The sequence below is a fragment of the Neolamprologus multifasciatus genome, chromosome 14 (assembly GCF_963576455.1).
Source record: "Neolamprologus multifasciatus chromosome 14, fNeoMul1.2, whole genome shotgun sequence".
Classification (NCBI taxonomy): domain Eukaryota; kingdom Metazoa; phylum Chordata; class Actinopteri; order Cichliformes; family Cichlidae; genus Neolamprologus; species Neolamprologus multifasciatus.
This window is the reverse complement of record NC_140452.1, coordinates 24,559,654-24,583,260: the sequence shown is the minus strand read 5'-3', so window position 1 is coordinate 24,583,260 and position 23,607 is coordinate 24,559,654. Positions and strand designations below refer to the sequence as shown.

Sequence of the window (23,607 nt, the reverse complement as noted above, 5' to 3'; positions counted from 1 at the left end):
GGTACTGTCCATCTTGTTTGAAACCAGTTTAAAAACCAGCTTTCACAATGTTACACAAACCATAGGTAACCTGCACACTTGCAAAGGCGCCGGTAACCAAGTGATAATCTGCCATTCAAATCAACATATTTGTCTGGGAAAGCCTTCACGAGGACAATGCCACATTTTCTCAAGTCAAGTCAAAGTTTATTTCTATAGCCTCTGCTTTTAAGCCTGGATCTAGAAATGTCCTAGAGCAGATGGTTCTAGACCTCAGTGCTCTGGTAGGGTTTTAAAAGTTATGTTAAGTAAAGGCATCAAACCACTGAGACTCTTAAAAACAAGTAAACATTTTTAAACTGGATCCTGAAAGCGACTGCACGCCAGTGTAAAGGACACCAGTACAGGTGTAATGTCATCACATTACATTTTGATTGCATTTTGAACAACTTGAAGATGACGAAATAAGATTAGAGCCAACATATAAAGAGTTACAATAATCGAGACAAGAGGTAATAAATTGGTAAATTACCCTATCAAAGTCAGGTGGCGCGAGGTAGGCCTTCACCTGATTGAACGAAGCATGTCTTGACAAAACAGCTAATCAGTTTATCAAATGTTAATGCACAGTCAAGAATCACACCAAGGTTCATTGCAACCAGGTGACAGGAAGATGCTAAGAGACCAGTGGTGCTGTCTTACCCGTCTAACGCGTTTGGGTTGCCCAAGTCAAATCATTTCTGTTTTGCTTTTGATCAGATGGAGGAATTTTGTATATGACATTTTGGCCGTATTACAGCAGCATGATTCTGCAGGGAAATATCCACTAAACACATTAAAAATATAATGAATTTAAAAGTATAACAAATTAGCTCTGAAGCAGCTGAAGTTATATAGTAACCAAGACCTTCAAAACTAAAGCAAAAACTATATGTTTGCAGACATTTACTAAATTACTAAAATAAATTATGATGATGTAACACTGATGCAACCTCCCACCCATCCAAACATAGTACAATGTTGCCGTTGTACTATTTTTTAATTAATATAGGTTTTAAATAGTGTAAAAACTAGGGTGATGCAGTAAAACATGAGAGATCTGGTTCGTGAATCTGGTAGTGATCAGAACTCAAAATCAAACTCAAGATAATCAGCCATAAACATTTTATTGCAAGTTGACAAAAGACAAACTCTCTGTATTTCAATATAGTGCTTACACTAACCATTGACCCCTAAAGGTGTGGCTTTCCTTTTATGCTCACCACGATAAGATATACAAGCTACCTATTACCTCTGTGCTTCAGTAAAGGAGATTTCCGCACACTTGCAACAGGTTTTAAATACTAGCAGTTTTCCTTCTTGTTCAGCGAGTTCTTTCACAGTTTCAAAGTTTTGCCTCTTAGGAACCACCCTGAAACAAGAAGAATGAACCGTGTGGAGGGCCTGAGAGCCAACTCTTCTCAGTTCACTCTGGAGAGAAAACCTTTCCTCATCTTGGGAGGCTCCATTCATTACTTCCGTGTCCCAAGAGCTTACTGGAAGGACCGGCTGCTGAAGATGAAGGCCTGTGGCCTCAATACTCTGACTACGTAAGCTACTACAACTCAAGACTGTCTGAACACATAGGCGGAATTTTCATTGTCCATACTTCTGTAAGGAGTTTGCGGCTGAAAAACATAATGCACACGTATGCATTTAAAAAAGTTTAATTTCTTTTTTCAGATATGTTCCTTGGAACCTGCACGAGCCAGAGCGGGGGGTCTTCAAGTTTGAAGATCAGCTAGATTTAGAGTAAGGACTGAAGGCAAGGGAAGGCTTTCAGGGAATTCAGAAGATCGCCTGCAGATGGCACTGTTATATTGCTAAAGACTTGAGTTTGCCAGCCTTGAGTGATTTGAGGTTATAAGAAATGTTTTAAATCAATTAGTGAACTTTGTCTGTCAGTGATTGAGTTATTAATTATAATGTCATTGACCTGTTAAATCTAACAGGTCAATGACCTGTTAGATTTAACAGGTCAAAGCTAATTTGTTTTCAAAGTACACGATGAAGGTTAAGAAAAAATATTTTACAGTGAGAAAATATATTATTCATTTAAATACTTTATTGACTTTTATTCATAATAAATGGCTCCCACTGACAGCTCATTTTACATCCGTTCCCTAGAGCCTACCTCCGTCTTGCAGCCAGCTTGGGCCTCTGGGTGATTCTGCGACCAGGGCCTTACATCTGTGCTGAGTGGGACTTAGGGGGACTACCCAGGTAAAGATTTTAGATATGCAATCAAGTGTTACTGTATATTTATACATAATTTGTAAGTGCCTTAAAGCATTAGTTACTCTGGAATCTGTTGTGTAAAACAGCTAGTAGATTGCTAAGCAGTTTAACTTGATTACAGTGCTGTGCAAAATCATTTCTTTATTTTATTTCTATATTTTGCCTCCAAGGAAGCAGACTTCCTCGTAATATTTAAAATGATCTTAAACAGTAGTTCTCCAGACTTTTAGAAGAGCTTTGAGAATTTTTTTTAGATTGACATTCACTAATTTTCATTGCAGTTCTTGTACCTGACCATTTTCAGAGGAATGTTTTTTGTTTAGTTTTTCTGCTTGTTTAAATGATTCAATTCAATGATTCAAGCGTACAAATGCCCAAAGCTCAATTGATGGACTAGTGTTGTGTTTACTCATAACAAAGAATTTACCAAAGAACCAATTTAAAATTGTATTTTTAGGCACTTTTACAGGCATGGAATAGTCTTTCATTGTGAGTTGTTTTACAGGTGATTTCAAAGAACTATTAGCCTCATTAGAAGTGGTCTCAGTGGAACAGTTGCTGACAGGAAGCCATTCGTTAGGAAGGGAAATGTAGAGAAAAAACCGAGGCTGGCCAAATTACTCAAGAACTGGACTGAAAATCAGTCGGCAAACAGGTCTGATGGAGTGATGAATGCAAGTATGACATTTTTTGGTTAAAATGTTATCAATATGTATGAAGGAGGTTGGGAGAGAGGTACAACAGTGAGTGTCGGCAGTCATCTGCAAAACACAGTGGAGGCTCTGTCATGGTGTAAAGCTGCATTCTTCCTGTAGTAGTGTTGGAGATCTTGACACGAATGAATGAAATTATGCACGGAGAAAAGTACTGTCAGATTTTCATCCACTGGGTAACACCATCTGGACAGTATGGAGCCAGTCATGGATTGGCCTTCCCTGTAGCCCAGACCTCAATATCTTAACAGAGAACAGAACAACATCTAGAACATCTAAATAAGAGTTTTGGATGTCCTTCAAGAAGCATGAAGAACTACTCCTGAAGACTTTCCTGTTATGTTTGTAGATGTTTATATTAAATGCTGCAGCCAACAAAATATAAAGAAAACAAACTCTTGCACAGTACGTTATAACTTCTATTATCAAGTGGTCCCTTTGCAGAGGGCACAATTTGTTTAGTAAATATAAGAACTGCCTCATTATTAAGTCATGTGAGTTTTTTTTAAGTGTGCAAGGACAAAAATTGCTTGATTTCTTCTGGAAATATTTTTTTTTGTTTATTTTGTTTTGTTTGTTTGTAATACCCACCTTACAGGTTTGCACCTGCAATACAACAGGACCTCACATATAGTCAGGCTTATTAAGAATAAACAGCAATATGCAGTGTTACGGATTCAAATATTGGGAATGGATACAGGAGGAAAACCAAAATAACAACACTGGTCCGGCCGGGTCAAGTCAAACGATGATTTAATGAACACACGCGTGGGAGATGGACACCATACAGCAGACAGCATCAGATCTCAAAATGGTGGAGCCTTGATCAAACTTTTATAGCCTCTAGTGGCCCCCACCTAATCATAAAAGCCTAAACATTCACATTCTTTCTCTCACACAGCGCCTAAGCTACAACCTTGGCTCCCTGTTTATCTGCTCCTGCTAAGATGGGGCAGTATACTCTGTTCTCTTCTAATCAGACAAATAAGACGATGACTTTCTGTGAACAATATTTCTTATAACTCAGCAGTATAATGCATCATAAAACAATATCATTCATTCACAATAAATCAACAGTCTAATGTAATGCAAATCAGTTTACCAAATGTAATAGTTATCACCCTCTTCTAATTCAGGAGCATAATGCAAACTAAAACTACATAATAATTCACAATCTTTAATTAGGGGTCTAACATGGCATAAAATAATATTATAATCTGACAATTCCCCCTGATGAGCTCTTTAGACTTAAAGAGCTCACTTACACCCTCCAATCCAGTGTTACCGGGTTCATTTCTCCTTACTCCTTAGGCCCTTTGTCCCCCTGTTGGGTGAACCATATGTGAGATGACCTCTGTGTTTGCGCAGTTCAGATGCAAGAAAAACTTTTATTACAACAACAACAGTAGATACAGATGATACTCCCATCACTCCCCAGTTCTCCCACAGCTTTATTTCGGTGCTACCTTATACCCTCCAAACGTACTCGGACTAGAACCTCTGTCCGAGGAGCTTTTAACCTTTATTTTATTGCTGTAGGCACCAATGTCTTCCAGTCGGGTGATCCTCGGCTCTTGTTTCCTTCAACATCAGGGGTTAGACAACCCTTCAGTCGTTGCACAGATCAGGGGATTATTCTGCCCCGATTTCAAACAATGATCTGTGTATTCTGGGATCACAGCTGTGTTCCCCAGGAAAAGGAACAGAAAGGTGTTCTCCTTATGACCAACAGCCTCTCGAACGTCGTTGGTGTGGTGTTCCTGGATTTCCGTCAACCCCTTCATGGTTATTGCTGTGTTTATGGGATCCATCCTTTTGAGGTGACTAACTGGAGCCCAAAATGCCATGACACTTGAACCCAGTTGATGTTTCAGCAGTCACCGTGTCTGTCTCTGCTGCCAAGGATCCTCGTATATCTGTGACCTCGTCTGGTGTCTGTTCCTTTCTCTGTAAGAGACAGAAAACCAAAACACCTCTCTTCCTAGCTCTAATCTAATGTTGCTGTCTACTGATCTTTTGGTGATTCAGAATTGGTTTAGAACATTCAGAATGTCCCAAGGACTTATCCTAATTTAGTGTATGTGTGTGTAAGCGTGTTTGCATTTAGCCCGCTGCACTCAAGGCATTTCCTACACTTTATCAGTCCGGACTATCGCCGAACGAAGCTTATGACCTTCAAAAAACCGAGTGCCAACTCATTATAAGCACATTTGCAAGATATGTATAAAAATGATTAAAACCACTCATTCTAATAAAAGACATAAAAACAAATTAGCCATTTCTAATTCTAACATGTGTCCATTCAATGAAGCTAGAAAATTAAAAGAAAAGGTTAGTGACCTCATATCTTAGAAAGTATCAGACTTTCTCCTGTCCAGTGTCGTTGCTCCAGTCTTGTTATTCTGTGCTAGGGAATGAAATCAATTTAATCGTCATGTTAGATCTGTTCAACACCTGGCTCCGCCCAGAGCCTGCGTCTTCACAATCGTCTACAAACAAAACCTGTATTAATATGAACTTCACTTCAATATGAACTTGTTGACTACTTTTGACACCTGTAGATAGAAGATTAACATGGGGTTATAACAATCACTGTAATACAAATGTTAAGATGTCAATAGCTTCAATAAATGTTCAATGCAATGCTTGTTATATGATTCTGATGTAACAATAATGCTGATGCTAAAATAACAGTAAAACACACCCTTTTTTATCCCTTACTGACCACAGCAGGGGCCTCTATGTTTTAATTCAGCCATGAGGCTCACCTGATTCATCACTGAGCCCCACCGGCACTGGCATTTGACAGGGTGGTGCTGCATATTCTTCCTTTAATGTCACTATTTTCAATCTGTTAATTAGAGTGCTTAAACATGAAGTAGACTACGTCCACTACAAGTCAATACAACTGTGAATGTGGCCAATTATCAATCTATTTACCAATCAATAGCAAAAAATAGCTTTTATTTTATGCATGCTTTTAGTCAACCACTCACCCACAGGATCTCCAATCCCAGAAAATTCCTTCTCCTCATTTAATGAGTCTGTCCTCCTTCCATGCCCTGGTAACTGGTCCATCCAGAGCTGTATCATTATGAAATATACATACAACAAGCCAAACCACACCTTGGTCACACCAACCCTTTTCCGCCCTGAAGATGTCCAACGCCATCTTAGTCTGGACTGTCAAAGGTGATTTTAACGCTGATTGTTCCGACAATCCATTTTATAACATTTCCTGGTCAGATTAGCCAATCCCTACACACTGGAATAAACATAATCAACATGATCAACATTTTTCCTGCGTGTTTTTTCACCATCTTATTGATTCCAATGCTCCATCCTTATGTGGTTTGCTGCATTATGTTTATCTAGAACTCCACTCTGTCTCTAAATGTTTGAAGAATTTTTCATGTTTGGGGTCAAGTTTTAAGAATTTGACCATACGTGAAATTAATGGTGTTATTGTAACATGGTAGACTAGTGTGCCTGTGTTAATTCAGCTCCATATTATTGTGTGAAGTTGCACTGGGTTGGGAGTGGTTTTTTGTGTGTGTGTCACATTTTTGGTTAGCCAATGGCTGGAATTCGGTTTGACTAATTACAGGCAGGTGTACTTGATTGCACTGATACACTGGTCTACTTATAGCCCACACTACAAACACTGCTGTATCATTTTGTCTCTCTGTGCATGTATGTAATGTGATAATCTGATATGTTTGGGATGGATGGGTTTTGCGCTATGAATTTTATACTGAAGGTGTCATTTTGTCTCTCTGTGCAGGCCAGGGCCTATTATATGCCACAGCCTAAAGGCAGCATAGTTGCACAGGTTGGAGTGATCACTGGCTATATGCTTGCAGGGTGGTGGGTCTCCAAGGACAACTTCTACCCCTGTTAAAGGCAACATGTGGAGTGCAACTGGCCGTGTGGCATAGCTGGCTCTGACCTTGGGACTGTGTGTTTTTATTTGATTCATGAATGGGACACTGGACTGTTTTATCTTTTATCTCTTAATATTTTTGTCACTAAATTATCTTTTAGAATTTTATTGACTGTCATCGTTTTGCCCACGACTGAGACGGTTGGTCAGACCTAAAATCTTTCTTTGGGTGTGTTACATTATCACCCCCATCGGGGCTTACCTTTCCCACTTCTGATGATATTCCTCCCTATTCTTTGCAAGTACCCGCTTTTGGTGGCGAGAAACTGTTGGTGTGGTCAAGTGGGCGCTGTAAAAACAAAAGCTCAGGACAGAACAGTTATCAGTCACGTACTTCATACAAAATTAGCATATATTGAATTTCATATTGATCCTCTGAGTGTAATGGTACATTTTAATTTTTCTTTATTTTGCTCTTATTCTTGTGCAGCACCACATGCCCCTGTCTGTCGGTTCTATCTTACTTTTCTAAATTATTGACTATTTCAATGGAGAACCTAAATGACGTGGACCAGTGTTTGTCATTACATATCTATATTTTGAATGTGACAAGTCTATCATTCCCCTGTTATTCATAGACATCAGTAGAGTTTTTTGACTTTTTCTATCTAAATTAATTGGCTTTTTTTTTTTTTTTTTTTTACAGTGGCCTGCTATGGTTAATAATAACATGTTCAGTCTTGAGTGAAATCAAAGCTTCTCTTCACTTTAGCATTTAACATTCCCAACAATATAATGTGCTGCATTAATCGAAACACAGCTAATAAAACCCAATTTTCTTAATGGAAACATCAGTAGCTCAAAATTAGCAACCAAAGGGTTAAGTCTGCAGTTCACACTCATGTGACGCTGCAGCCTCCCCCCTTAGCCTCTGTCCTCCTACTCCTGCAAAAACAAAACAAAGCGAGACAAAACATCCACCCTTCTTTTACAGGCGAGGTGAATTGTTTGTAGACATGTACTAATCCTAAAGTCGGTATCGTTTTTGTCTCAGTATCAAGTCAGTTAAAACTTTTAGTCGTCAGTCCATCACAGTCCAGTCACATGCATACATTCACACACATTCATACCAGATATTGCTGATAATGGAGTCTCACGCGGAACCTATTCGAGGCTCCATCACCAGCAAGATGACGTCATCATTTTAAAGGAAAAACAGTTCCTTGTTTTTTGGACTGGATTGACTCGCTGCAATCCTTTTAGGCTCAGGACTTCTCATGTGATCAATGTCCCATATAAGTGAATTTCTCCAGAGCCCATTATAATCATGGAGAAAAATACTTTGCAACTGTTTTCAGTAAGAATGTTTTATAGCGCTTTAAAGTTCAATCTCTCAGGCCTGGATTAAAGAGCTGATTTGTTAAATCAGGAACTCACAAAATACCAAAATATCACCACCGGTGGATCACTCCTCTCAGATGTTCTTATTTCAGTGCACTGTGACAAAAGCAAAAACAACGTAACCAATAAAATACTCATATAATAACAAATACTGGGGCCTGTTGGAAACATGTCCAAGCATAAAACCATCTTTCTCTCTCTTAGAGAAAGAAAACAATCCAAACCTCACTGATAAAATCAACCTAGTGTTAAGCAAAACCCAAAATCAACCAAAACTTCACCAGAAAGTTTTTCTCCGTCCAGGGACAATATTGTGTAAGCATACAGGTACCGTAACTTCTTTTTGCACTGACAAAAAACATGTTGGACTTATTTCAGTCAATAGTGGACACTAGTTGCACACAAATGTTTTGCTTTGGTAGAAACTTAAACAACTGAGTTAAATCAACACAACCTTTTCATTTTCAGTTAACCTGTGTATTTTGAGTTCATATTACACGATTAAAACATGTTCAGATGGAGTAAGTTGAGCTCCTGGAATATTTTAATCCTTCACAATTCTGTCCTTTTATTTCAACACTATTCAATAACTTTTATCCAAATTCTACTTGGTCCCTTAAATACTACATGTTGTCTTCATATTGCCTACGGTTCAACAAAGTCTAAATTCTGGTTACCATAAAAATTAAATGGGTCTACAACAACTACCATCCTCCTATCTTTATCCTGATTGCACGAGGGCTGGGAAATAACTCTAAAGTGATAGGTTACGAGGCAGGGTGCACCCCGAACCGGTCACCAGTCTATCACCTAGAAACAAACAACCATTTACACTTACATTCACGGATAATTTAGAATCATCAATTAACCTAGCTCTAACAGCTGCATGACTTTTCACTGTGGCAGGAAACCAGAATACCCAGAGAGAAACCACTGCAAACTAGCCAGACTGTGGACTTGCACCCAGGACCTTCTTACTGTGGAGCAACAGCACTCACCAGCATGCCAACAATGTAGGAAATACAGGGAAGCTATGATTTCCTGTTGAATTTTTGTACAAATCTTTAAAGCCTGAGGCAATTGTGTTAAATACACGTGGGATGCTTACGTAAATCCAAGGGCTGGCCCCCTTTTCTTCTTTTTATTTTATATTTTATTATTGTTATTATTTTTTGTTTTTATTTATTTATTTTTAGTGTGTTCCTCCTTCAATTAAATCTCAATCACAAACATGTGGTGCTCCGAAATAAGCTCACACCGTTAATTCATCATTTTCACTCTGTACCACTGCTCCTTATCAGGCTGTGTGAAGCACAGTAAACAATTCAGTTGAGGCCTTGAGCCATAAACAGACATCACCCACAGACATTGTTTTCATAACCAAACTGCTTTAGACCCTGTCCCCTAAATCTACACAAATGCCCTCTGGGTGACATGAAATGCATTTAACCAATTAACAATCAATGGCTTCTTGTTGTTGTAACAGATTCTGTATTTGGACGTTTGTGTGCAGCATTTTGCGTATCAGCATAGCATTTGTTAGTAAAGCATTCTTCATTGCAGCAGCGTGTGTGTATCACTCTTCATTGCACAAACATGTGTAGGTGTATGTGTGTATGTGAGTGTGTGTGTGGATCACTTCTCAATGAATTGAATCAGCATTTTGATTTGTGTGTGTGTGTTTGTGTTCATTTCTCAGTCAATCAACGAGTGCATATGTGTTCATATGTGTGTTTCTCTTGCTTCTGAGTCAGTGTATGTAGAGGTGTGTGTTTGTGTGTGTGTGTTTGTGTTCATCACTTTCCTGTTCTGGTGTTCTGGGTAAACCATGGCCTGAGGCTTGCTCTGGGGTCCCGCCCTCCCCCTTTTCAGTCCGTTTGGGTCCGTTGGTGCTGCTGCCCAAAGTTCTCTCCATACTGGTTCTGGCCCCAATTGAGGCAGTCCTTTTCTCCAGTGTCCTGCATCTTCTCCTTGTCCAGCTCCTCCTTAACTTGACCCTTTTTGCTTCTGTAGCTCCTTCAGGGTTTGCTCCTGTGTTGGAGCTTCTCGTCAGGTTTGGCAACCTCCTGCTCCAGCAAGCTCCGGCCTGATTTAAAGTCCTGTATCTGGGACTCCAAGCCTGACTGATGGGTTCGATTAGCAGCCAGCTCCTCCTGAGGCATGCTCAGTTTCTGCTCTGATGTCTTGAGCTCTCACTGAGGGCAGAAACCTCAGAGTCTTTTCCGTACACGTCAGATTGAAGTTTTTTGATGTTTTCCTTGCTTTGCTCCACGGCCTTCTGCAGCTCTGCTGTTCGGCTCTTCTCAGAGGTCAGCTCCTGGCTGAACCCCGACACCTGTGCCTTCAGCTTATGTTCTTCTGCTGCTTTTGTCCAATCTGAGGTGCCTTCTGACCTCAGTCACTCCTCGTGTCTCTGGCACGCCCTTTTTGCTGCCCGATCCTCCGTGTTGGTCCATCACTGTCCTGCACAGTTTTAATGCAGAGTTGTTAAGGTCAGCATTCTTTTGCTCGGCCTCACTTTTCATCCGGGCTTAATAGGCGTCTCGTCACAGCTCTGTCAGCTGAAGCTGTCTGGAAATCTCCCCCGTGTAGTGAAACGGGCCTTGGATTTAACGTTCTCCGTCTCCGCTGCATGAGATCTCTTTCCTGCAGCACTGTTGACATTCTCAGGCTGTTGTTGTGAGTCCAGCTGCTGTAGCATTTGGTCAGGGTCACATCAAAGATGGTAGAAGGGAGAGCAAAGATGGTAGAGGGGAGAGCAGGAGTCCAGGTCAGCCTCGGCTTTCAGGGCCGACAAAGCAGCCTGTAATTAAGCATAAAGAGAAAAAACAAAAACAAAACAAAAACAGACGAACAGGAAAATGATGTTGTTTGAAAATGATGTTGTTTTGGCTATGTTATTCAGAGAGGGGCCAGGCCCTGTGTCAGCCTTCTCCCCCCCTTTTTTTGTTTTTTCTCACTATATAATCAACTCCTAACCCACCACGTTGACAGGACAACATAGGTACACGTTAAAATTCTTAAGATCATGTTTAATAATTCAAAAAAGGAATTTTATTTCATTCAATAATCACTTGTATTAATCAATCACAGGAAAACATGTCACAATTTGACTCTTTTAACCACTAAATTTGTTGTTTCATCACTGGTTTGTGATTTACCAGTGTCTGTCTTTTTGAAGTCAAGTTGTTGTCCTGCAACCCAGAGAGTTTATTTGTTAGTAGTGGATAGACTTTATCATTTAACATCAGGTGTATGTTAAGTTTCGCTGCTTTAACCTTGCTTGAAAATTTTCACGTGTTCATGAGTGTAAGCTGTTTCTTCATTGCGTGTATGTGCGTTTGTGGGTGGGTTATTTTAACTTTTTTTTTTTTTTTTTTTTTCTCAAGCAAGGCATTTCTCCAATTGTATGTGTTTTTAATTTTGTTTCCCAAATTTTGATTTCCCACCTTAAATAACAGCATTCCATGTCTTCAGCCAGGAATTAGAGCTTGCTTGTGAGATTCAGGGACACATGGTGCCAAAAACAATTCAGTGAAAAACTTGCCTGAAAATTTCCAGTGATGGTAACCGATACCTGGAGGAGAAGATGTCCTTTAAGCTTCTTTTTCGGGTGGGGACAAAGTGAGAGGTCAAACTGTAAAATTTTGAGCCAGAGCTTGGCATGTGTGTCGTCCCAATTTTATTAATCTATCCTTTTGCTGCTGTACTCAGGTCTCCTGGTTGAGAGAAATCCACCTGTATTAAGAGACTAAAACATTCATTTACTATTTTTCTTACAACATCCATTTAATTCATCCACCTAGATTTTACTCTCTCTCTTGGTGCATAGTTCACACAGTCAGGCAGTTGCCTTTTATGGGTTAAGTTTCCGGTCACTTACCCCCAACAGCTGCGAAGCCGTCTCTCCCATATCAAAACCCAGCCAAACATTAAACATTCACCGTAGTGATTTAAAACTTTATTTGTAATATTGTAATCAGCAAAATCAGCGTTTTAATTACAGGCATGTATCATTGTTTGCAAATCATATTTATAAAACTCAATAACACGCTAAACAGGAAGTCCTCTGTGGGCTTCACAGCAACCACCTCATTTGCATGTTCACACACTATCTAAAAATAGCTCGCAGCACACTGTCGTCACACACAGCCTCGTTTCACACTCAACTCTATATTATATTACAAAGACGTCTTATATTTACAATCACTCTCAGGCCTGAAAGTTTTAGCGCCTACACAATTTTGACAAATTTAAGATAACGGGTCCAACCGAAGAAAGTCCAACTTTTTTGTAATCAATTAACCAGTATCAGCCTCTAACTGTATCTGGCCTCATCTCTAAAATCCCTAAGTCAATTTACAGTGCCCAAAAAAGCGCAGATAAGGAGCCTCTAACTCCTAGTTATTCTGGAGTGCCCCAAGCTCCACAGTGACCAACTGAACTAACCCTGTTCGCCGACAGGTCATGGTCGCGCGTCCGCGGCCAGGAGGGAGCGTAACCTCCGGGCTATGCGCCTCCTAGTGGCCTCTAACCACCGTTCTAACAAAATTTATAATACTTTTAAACCGCCGTCAACCCTCTAAAACAAGAGTATGACTGACGCAGATGCAACGTTATGGACAATGGAGCCTCTAACTCTCAACATGGCCAACACAGATGCAATCCTTTAGACCAATGGAGCCTCTAACTCACAAAATGACCAATTCCCTATCAAACTACCTGAGCCTCTAACTCAGTATTATTTTCCTTTACCTTGGGCCTCTAACCCAGTATTATTACTTTTAAGCTTATTTCAAGTTTCAAAACTCATGAGATTTTTTCATCAAAATCAAAACAGGCCTTCACCAGTAATTTCAGTGAGTAGACTTTTAATTTATACAATCCAATTTGGCACAGTTTGGATTTACATTCAACAGGTTGTGCCTCACCTTTAGATATGCCGGCTTGCCCACTCACGTCAGACCACTGGCTCGTGCCTGCCCGTTCAACCACCTCGGACCGTCCAAACCTCCAAAACTTCCATCCCAATACCACAGGACGAGCCCCCAAAACTGTTACGGATTCAAATATTGGGAATGGATACAGGAGGAAAACCAAAATAACAACACTGGTCCGGCCGGGTCAAGTCAAACGATGATTTAATGAACACACGCGTGGGAGATGGACACCATACAGCAGACAGCATCAGATCTCAAAATGGTGGAGCCTTGATCAAACTTTTATAGCCTCTAGTGGCCCCCACCTAATCATAAAAGCCTAAACATTCACATTCTTTCTCTCACACAGCGCCTAAGCTACAACCTTGGCTCCCTGTTTATCTGCTCCTGCTAAGATGGGGCAGTATACTCTGTTCTCTTCTAATCAGACAAATAAGACGATGACTTTCTGTGAACAATATTTCTTATAACTCAGCAGTATAATGCATCATAAAACAATATCATTCATTCACAATAAATCAACAGTCTAATGTAATGCAAATCAGTTTACCAAATGTAATAGTTATCACCCTCTTCTAATTCAGGAGCATAATGCAAACTAAAACTACATAATAATTCACAATCTTTAATTAGGGGTCTAACATGGCATAAAATAATATTATAATCTGACAGCAGTACGCCATGTAAGTTTGCTACTGTTGTTACTCGAATGAAAGTCACTGAGGACTACCAGCAGACTTTTAGAGATATATTGGAGACAGCCATAATTAAATCTGACAGGCACATCTCCCTGAAAGATTAATTGATTTACTTCTGTAATCACGATAGATTCAGACAGATAATCAGATAATTGCTGGCAGGAATAAGGTAGTATTTTTAGAGCAGTATTTTCCTTTTGGGAATGTGAGGTTGAGGTAATTATTTGATAATTGTCAAATCTGAGCGAGAGGGAAAGAGAAATGCACTAAAGCATGACTTCGTCTGCTTGACGGTAGCCATTCTTAGGTCAGCTTGGTGCAGCTGTCTTTAAAACCGTAAAGTGAAATCGCATCACAACACTTTGTGCTGTGATTTCTTTTCAGCTGGCTGCTAAGGGATCCCCAGATGAAACTGAGAACAACCTACTCTGGATTCACCGATGCAGCCAACTCCTTTTTTGATGAGGTCATAAAGAAAGTCGTCCCACATCAGGTAGTTTTCTATGAGTTTACTGAAAATGTAGAAGTCCTGACCTTTGTAAGTGAAACATGCTTATTAATGTTCCAGTTGCGAGGGGGGCTGAGAAAAATGACTTACACCAAAGTACTATGGTGTAAGAGAAATAACAAACAGATGTCACATACAAATTTAATAGATTTTCTTTTAAATTCAGTAAGCACACAGTTTACAAAGCAATCATGACTCCAATGTGATACAACAATTGTAAGATGATGACACTTTTATAACCTCAATCGCTACATCAATATTTTCATTACAACGTCCTGAAATGCCGTGCAGGGCCCGGCTGCCATTAAGAATGTGGTAAACAGTTTTAGCAAGGCTTACAGTGGTTACCAGACACACTTGAGTTGCTTATCTTGTGTTCACAGCCTTATTTTTTTTTATCAGCTCCGTGCATCACTGAACACTAAAGCTTTCATATCTCAATATTTTTTTTTCCATTTTAACTATGCTGAGGATAGGAACGAGAAAGAACTTGTGTCAAGTCATACTGTATGTCCTAACATATGGCTAATTGCTGCACAGTACTCCAAGGGTGGCCCGATTATAGCAGTTCAAGTGGAGAATGAATATGGCTCCTATGCTACAGATGAAAATTACATGCCCTTCATCAAGGAGGTAAGGAGGTAGTTAATAAAGAACTATCAATAAACAGGTTTGCACTTATTTACTATACATATATATATTCAAAAATATAATTTCGGTTTTGTTTCGTTTCCTCTATAATACCCCCACCCTCCGATCTTTACAGGCGCTATTGTCAAGGGGTATCACAGAGCTGCTGCTGACCTCAGACAACAAGGACGGGCTGAAGCTTGGAGGAGTGAAAGGAGGTATTGTCAGATTGGCTGGCAGACAAACAAGCTGCTGTATGCACAAATGGCCAATCAATCACACACACGTTCTACAAAATGTTGGCTGGCGTGTCTCATTTTTATGCACAATGGCAAAAACGTCTTAAATAAGTGCAGGCCAGTGTTGCACAACTACAATGCAGAACCAAATCTTAGTGTTATACCAGAAATGTTTTTGAATTCACATTAATTAGTAACCATTATTTACTGTTGGTTTTTACTGCAGTGCTAAAGCATTTTGATTGATACTTGGTATTACTGATATATTCCGATGTGTAGTATTCATATAATTAGAAAGCAGCATCCACCATCACTTAAAATATTTAAATGTATTTCTAATAATTTTTCAAAAAGTACTGTGCAAAAGTCTCAAGCTACCTCTCTGTTCTTTCTATTTTGTTAGGAAAATGGGGAAAACAGTTTATTAAACTATGTGCAAGCATTAGTGGAAATACAAAATAAAGGCTAACACAGAGTTTCAGTTTGTGGCCACCTTCTTTTTTCAACACAGACACTCATAGACTCCCGTAGACAAGCTTTTTTGAAGTAGTCTTCATTCAAAGCTCTTCTTTGAATGTTGGCTGCCTTTTGTTCTGTTCTCTGTCAAGATGATCTCACACTGCTTCAGTAATGTTGAGCTTGCGGCTTTTGGGAGGTTTGTCCATGACTGATAGGGTAATTGTTGTCGTGTAATATGGCAGAGCTCAGCCTTTTCTCCCTGTTTCTCTTCCTTGCAAATGGTTTCTTGACAGTCACCCTTTCACTGAGACCATTTCTGATCACGTTTTGGTGAACAGTAGATTGATCCCCTGAGAGGTCAGCTGCATCTCACAGGTTATGAGCTTTACAGTGAGATGACTTTCTAAAAGATACTGTTAATCTGCTAAATGGACAGGTTCTTCTATAGCATTTTTCTACTCTACTCAAGCACTCAGGGAACTTTATGCAACGTGCCTCTTTTACCTATTCATACAAACGTTTATTTCCCCTGCTTTCTATCCAGGAATACTTTGGCATGCAAACTGGAGCAGCCAGGGATCAAACCACTAACCTTCTAATTAATGGATGACGTGCTCTACCGCTGGAGCTACACTCGATTTAAGATTATCTACAGCTGCAGATAATTCACTTGTCCAGTTTCCTCAAAACTGTTTGCTGAGATATGACAAATTCTTGGCTGTTTGTTCTTTGGGAATCACATTGTTAGAGCAGAAATACTGTTTTATGCCTTTCAGACTGTTATCTTTGGCAGTTTTCATAGATTCAGCTAAATAAATTGGAACAAATTATGTGTTTCTACAACAGGCTGCTGGTAACAAATTGCCTAAAGATACAATTTAAAATGTTCTCTTTGCTAAGTATTCTGTTACATGTATACACATCTCCCTTGAGTTAGGTGCCTTTTTTATGCTTGAGTGATTCCAATTAGTGCTAAGTGCTAAGCTCAAGACTTTTGCGCAGTATTGTATGTTCACAGAGTCTTTTTATCAGAACAATTTCCTGCCTTTCCTGTCTTTACAAACTAAAGGATAATTTAGTTTCATTGAGATACTACCAATTCATGGTTGAATGACTAATACCTCTCTGAAGAGTGGTTTAATATTGTGCCTTATTTAACGTAATATGTGTCTTTTTTTTTTTGTTTGCAGCTTTGGAAACCATCAATTTTCAAAAACTGGACCCAGATGAAATCAAGTATCTGGAACAAATACAAGTAAGTCTTTCTTGCCACAAAATTAATTAAATTCATGTTGATAGATTTTGGAGTTTTCTGATATAATCAGACTCATCACCACACTTAGCATTGCTCTCTGCAAGAATTAGACAATCCTGGTAAAACAAACTGAAACTGTTTTCTATTAAAGGGATTTGAAAGGTTCAAACTATCAGTTGCTTTACTGGTTCAGTAGTTACACTAAAACATGTTTTCTTTACTAGCCTCAGAAACCTAAAATGGTGATGGAGTACTGGTCTGGCTGGTTTGATCTCTGGGGCGGGCTCCATCATGTTTACACTGCTGAAGGTAAGACGTGCTTTAGTTTTACAAATGTAAAAAACATGTTTTCTTTAAGAGAGATTCAGGGTCCATGATGAGCGTGCGGGGTTCGAATGAGCGTAAGTTAGGATTACTGCAGATGGATTCTTTGTTGTGGGTGAAACTTTTTTTTTTTTTTTTTTTTTTTACAGACGGTCGATAGTGGTGGATAATTTGAGGCAAGAGCAAGACAGGTTTGGTGCTGCAAGCTACTACAAAATCACTGAAAGTAAAACAGGCTGTCTTGAGAGTAAGACAGAGTCACAGTGCCGTAGGGTAAGAGAGGTTTAAGACAAACCTTTTAGCTGAGTATAAAACAGTGTCTATGCCAGAGGAAAGACTGTGTAAGGACAAACTCGCTGCCATGGGAGCTGTGTGAGCCTTTCTTCAGGCTGAGTGTAAGACAGTGTCTAACGCCATGTTTCTTCAAAGAAGGCGCTGAGCCCACACAGTGCAGCTGGGGTATACAGCTTAGCATATGGTCATTTCTTACTTGTTTGATGGCTTTGTTAGAGATTTATATAGCTTTAATGCTTGGTTGATTGTAAGCCAAGTATCACAGACCAGAGGCTGTGTACCATGCTCTTAATTGCAGAATTGTTCAAAGATATGCTTCACTGATTTTTATTGAACTGAGGTGGAGGAGTTCCCATCTGTATTTCCTGCAGCCTCACAAAAGATAAACGGATACAAAAACACTGATACAGATCAAGTGTTGTGCACCAACTTTCTGTTGGTGGGAAGACATCATCATGGGTTTCCCATAGTGTTGCTATACTGGTTTGTATTTTGTATGAGAAATAACGTGATGCATGTTTCATGCAATGCCTGCTTAAGAACAAAGGACATTTACTTATTTATTTAATTTTGATTTTATCTTTATCTTTGCGATTAAAATCTCTTTTCAAATGAGACCTCGCCAAAAATGACAAAATTCTTGTGGAATCTTTTTTTATATTTGCAATCTCGGACACTTTTATGTGAAATTATAGCAAACACAGGAAAAGTATAGTAATAGCAATTCGCTTATTTAATTTAAATGTAACTTGTACATATTACAATGGTTTATTGTTGCACTTGAATTAAAAAAAAATAGAAATAGATTAAATTGCAATGGAGCAAAAGTATATAGTGGCAGAAAAAGTAAATAGTAGTGAGTTTTCCTATGTATTCTGGAATAAACAAGTTTGTGCAGTACAGTTTCATAAAGCAATGCAGTTTCTTATTTTCATCATTTCATATCTTATCTTTGTACTGTTTCAAATTAAATAATGGTTAAAATGTGTTGAAAAATCATTACATTGTATTATTATTTATATTTTACCCAGGCCTGACTGATATATTAGCTATTTGCTGATATATATATATATATATATATATATATATATATACACAAATGTACACAAATATATATATATGTGTATACATGTATATATGTGTATGTATGTTTAACAGGGTTGTATAAAACAGCAAATCTTCATGTCTTTTAATCTAATTCTCTCTTTAACTCTACATTGTACCCCACATATCAGCTGTATAACATGCTCCATATGCTGCTGTTGTGTGTGTTATTTATAGTCTAATGCACAGTCATGACGTAAATGATAGCACCTATTTCACAATTGTTGAGATTAATGGCAGTCAGACACTCTGGCATCATCATCCTGAGTGCTCTTGGAAACATCTTATTTCTTGAAAAGATTGCAGTGCCTCAAGCCTCCTTTTTACTCTTGTCATTCCTAGCAGCCATCCGCATCTTAACAAAAAAAAAAAATGCTCTGAAAAGGAAAATGGGGAGAAAGAAAAACCCTCACCACGCAGAAACTGTCACAGCAATGAAATGAACACTGAAATATTCAGAGGGGGATTCATGTCCTTGACAGTTCAGTGCTCTGCAGACTGCAGCACACCCAGCAGTTGGTCACAGTGAGTTCTGCCACCATGAAGCCAGCCGAGTCCAGCTCTACTGCTCGCCTAGCCCGATTGTTATTCAAAAAGGCTAACGCCTCTTGATTAGAATCATTAAACTCAGTCCAGTTACACTACTAAAATTCAATTTAAATTCTTAATTACCTTCTTAGCCACGTTCATTACAAAATATATTAAGCTTATTTGTGCAAGAAAATAGGCCATCTTTTTGGGTGTGAGCATTGCCCCGTAATAAATTATAGTTTCCTGTAATAGGATTTGTGGTTTATGTTTCAGTTAAAGTGACACTGAGGGCAATAGGGGTATTAAAACAGCCGCTCTAGCGCATTAAATTCGAGTCTGTGTGGATTTGTTTTCCCCCTTTTGTGACTTGCAGTCCTGTTTGTTATTCCCTGATTCACTCATTGGTCATATGGGAAAATTTCAGCTAAATAAAACCTTATTTTGGTTTTCACGGCAGAAATGATACCTGCGGTGACCGAAATCCTTAAGCTGGACATGTCCATCAACCTTTACATGTTCCACGGGGGGACAAATTTTGGCTTCATGAGTGGGGCCTTTGCTGTTGGACTACCGGCACCTAAACCCATGGTAACAAGCTACGGTATGTGGAACGAATCAGTTTGTCTTTCATGAGCTTCTAAAGCACACTGGCCAGTATTTCCTGACATTTGGATAAACAAACCTCTCTGCTAGAGCTGGAAGGAAAATGAAGTTATACATGGCTGACTGGTCAGGCTTTAACTTTCCCCTGCTGCAAGGATTCAACACAAGCACATATTCATAATTAGTGACACTTATCAAAGCCCACGGATTTTGCACAACAATAGGCTAAAATTTGCATGCGTCATGTAGATAATAACTCATTTGAAACATAGTCTGTCGGCTTGTTACATTGACACAAATGGGAGGTGGTTTGGTAGATAAAAAAATATGATAAGGATATTTGAGACGTCTGTAGATGGTGCTATCTCTACTCAGCAGCATCTGACCTGAAACTTATAAATATGCAGAGCACACAGATGAATTCATTACCTAATAAATGCACGGGAATGTAAATTAAAGATGGTACAATGGGTTTTATAGCCTCCTCTAGGGTACTTAACATTGTAATGACCTTGTTCTTCAGAAAGGAGGAGGATTCTAAAAAAAAAAAAACAAGCTCCACAGTAGGCCACCTCTGACCTTCAGCAGCCCCTCATACTTGTGTTTATTTCTCCCAATGCCTTTTTACCTTTTTTGCCTCACAAAGCCTCCATTTTCTGTCAAGATAAAGTGCAATATGTCTCGGCCCGCTGCTGCCTCGAGATGTTTGATAGGGGCGCACAGTGAAAGCATCTGCCACAGTAAGAGGCATCTCTGCCTCTCTCTCTGCCTCCCGAGCCTATGTTCTGATAGCGCATTATCTTTCAGATTACGATGCTCCATTATCCGAGGCTGGGGATTACACCAACAAGTACCATCTTCTGAGGAATTTATTCAGCCACTACCACAGTGAGTGTTGTGCGTTGCTGGCGAGACGGGCTCCCAGATCTTCTATCGCTCCTTCTTCCCCTCCTTTTTCTTTCATCGCCCTCTTTAGTAAATTCTCCTTGTAGAACCTGTTCTGTGTTGGCTAAAGCAGGATCACTTTGCATATGATTACAAGCATGGATTACAGATATGTTTTTGTGTGTGTGTCTGAGGGTTTGTGCATGTGTGGCAGAAATGTGTCCAAGTCAGTGACCCTCAATTACTGCTCATCTTCAAAATTACATCCTCGGCCTTCTGTCACGTTTATTGGTTAGGCAGTTTTCCTTCTTTGTAAAACAAGGGTTTTGTGGTCGGGTGCAGGAATCTAAAGTGTTCTGTGGCTATGGCTAGCTTTCGGCAATCTGGGATTAAATCCAGCACAACAAGCTAATAATTTGCTCAACACCGTGGTGATTGAAGATAGTTTGAAAGGCTGCCTGTGCGGGATTCATCCTTATGTTTTGTAGTCTGCTGAGCATGAGCAATGGCCCGGATATGAGAGTCTGAAACTGCTCTGTGTTCTTCTCGGCAGCCGCGAACACATGACCTAATTCCTTAATTAGATCAACTTGATATGTTTTTATTGTTTGGTTGTCATCATGCACGTTGTGTCAGAGCTGTGTCTTTTTCCTGGGGTGTTTTTTTTAGATTTACCTTTGACTGCCCCAACTCTGTCAAGGTTCATGGCTCTTAAAACAAGCCTATGATTTTATATTCTTTGGGCATTTCGTATTATTTCGCTGCTATAAACAACAGAACACACTTACAGAACGGTACATTAAATCACTTAAATTATTGAATTTAAGGCAGGCCTTAAGTCTGTAGTTAGTGTCTGTATGTGTTCTCAGTCATCTTATGTTAGATTTGATCCACCGCTGAGGCAGTGAGAGAGATATTTAGAAGAAAGGTGCTGGCTATTCCAGCTGTTACCACTTGGCCATGTGAAACTTCTTCCAGAGGGACTCCTGGTGTCTCTGTGTGCTTTAACACCGTTAAAAGCTGTTAGAGGGCATGGGCAACCACTGCTAATCGTTGTAAAGAGACTGTAAACTGGAATGTAAACTGGATGCTGCTGAGGACTGTGTGTGGCTCATCCAAGGTGGCTCAAACAGTTTTTCAGGGACAGCATCTAAAGGCTCAAGAATGAAAGTCTTGTACGAGGTCGTGGTTTAATAATCTAGGAGGATGTCCAGCAACTTTTTCTCTATTTCAGTGTATCATTCGCATGCCAGATGTAACAGATCTTCTTTGTATTTGCAGCAGTATTCAAAATTGTTCTTAATAGCTGACAAACTAAAGGAAGAAGCTGAACCCTTGACCACTACAGTGAGAGGATCCACATATTTGTTAATTTCTTAAGAGACACTTGAATTTCATTCGTCGCCCGTCTGTATAGAACATGTCCAGATAATTCTGACAGGCAGGCAAACTCCTTTTATAATTACAAAAGCTCCCTAAAGAATAAAGCTCCTTGTGGTGAATAGAGGATAAGCACAGAGAGCCAAACTGCAGGCTATGCTTATTTTTCCCACCTTGTTTTCACAGCTCAGCCTCTCCCTGAACTGCCCCCTGTTCATGAGCGGAGAGCATACCAGCCCGCTGTCATCCAGCAGCACATCTCTCTGTGGGACAGTCTGCGCTTCACTGACAAGGTAAGCTACAGCCGCAGTGCGAGTGCCAAAATATGGGGAACGCATTAATAAACAATAACAGCGTCTCATGAAGCAACGCTCATCTGCACGGTGTAGCAAAGCTGCAAGGTTGTTTACAGAGAGAATACATAAGAAATTCAACCAAGCTCACAGACAATTTACTGTTAGCCTTTGGTTGTTACCTTTGTTAACTTTTGTAGCCACTTTTCTAGCTTTTCTAACTCCTAATGATAATAGTAGTGATAATAATAAAAAGATTAATGATAGAAAGAACTCTAGCTGTAGTTTGCAGTAACACTGTCAAATTAATCATCTGTGCTCTTTGGGGTTTGTTTATATGCATCTTTAGTTGAGCATTTTTTTTGTGTCTTATTTTTTTAAATGATCCAAAAATAAAACATTACCACACAAGGCACGTGTCCCGGCTAATTTTAAGTGATTCTACACACTGGTGAATTGCTATTGTGAGAAGTCTGAACGAGAAAATGAACAACAGCGCTCGGAGCAAGACATTTTCTCCTAACTACACCGGCGGCCTGCTCGGGGACCAGCAGAAATCAGCCGTGTGCAGCTTCATGACTGTAGAGATTGTTGTGGAAATAAAAGCCCGAATGCGACACACACACAAAAAAACAAATGTCCCTTTGCTAAAGAGGAGGAAGAAGAAAACAATTAAGGTTAAACACCAACCAACCTTTTAGGGTGGTGTTGTCTTTTCTGCTTATTTTCATGTCTACCAGTCTAATTTAGCCATTTACGCCTTGTTCTTCAATGGCATTTATATTCAGAGCAGATGTAGCAGGTCTGGCAGTTGCTTACAACATTAATTATTCACTCCCCATCGCAATAATTTGCTTTCCTGCGAGACGGCAATTACTTTGCCCCTGTCCAGCCGCACACCCTTGTTTAAAAAGCATGTTTTCTCTCCAGCCGCTCCAGAGCTGCTGAGTGGGTTGTCTGAGCTTGATATTGTATCTGTGCATTTGGAGGTATGTGGTTAATCGTGTCATAGCAGGGAGTGGTTATTGTCTCGTGAAAGGTGGATAATGCGCCTCCCAAGGGTAGGAGATTGTTGCCGAATAAAAGAACAGCAGATAGGAAAGCGCCAGTGTTAATGGTAAACACTAACATCAGGTCATATTGCAAGTGGAAGACTTATCAAATCTGTATTGAGAGAGGTTATGTTGTATTTTATTCATTCATATTTTTAA

The 23,607-nt window shown here is 39.5% G+C and overlaps 1 protein-coding gene and 1 long non-coding RNA gene across 4 annotated transcripts in view; both read left to right on the top strand.

The window, feature by feature from the left end:
- LOC146504131 (beta-galactosidase-1-like protein 2) overlaps positions 1-23,607 on the top strand; it is a 47,497-nt gene that overhangs the window by 1,498 nt on the left and 22,392 nt on the right. For 2 of the 3 annotated variants that reach the window (XM_085183775.1, XM_085183774.1), the window contains exons 2-12: positions 1,383-1,568; positions 1,702-1,770; positions 2,146-2,241; positions 14,276-14,384; positions 14,940-15,032; positions 15,166-15,247; positions 16,918-16,982; positions 17,207-17,291; positions 19,693-19,836; positions 20,646-20,726; positions 22,290-22,396. In XM_085183775.1, coding sequence (XP_085039901.1) covers positions 1,383-1,568; positions 1,702-1,770; positions 2,146-2,241; positions 14,276-14,384; positions 14,940-15,032; positions 15,166-15,247; positions 16,918-16,982; positions 17,207-17,291; positions 19,693-19,836; positions 20,646-20,726; positions 22,290-22,396 — 1,117 coding nt within the window. Of the gene's footprint in view, positions 1-1,369; positions 1,569-1,701; positions 1,771-2,145; positions 2,242-14,275; positions 14,385-14,939; positions 15,033-15,165; positions 15,248-16,917; positions 16,983-17,206; positions 17,292-19,692; positions 19,837-20,645; positions 20,727-22,289; positions 22,397-23,607 lie in introns of all 3 variants that reach the window. The other variant, XM_085183776.1, reaches the window with a different exon arrangement.
- LOC146504132 (uncharacterized) lies at positions 3,624-11,631 on the top strand. Its single transcript, XR_014877812.1, has 2 exons — positions 3,624-6,638; positions 6,730-11,631. It is a non-coding gene; the product is annotated as an uncharacterized LOC146504132 (long non-coding RNA).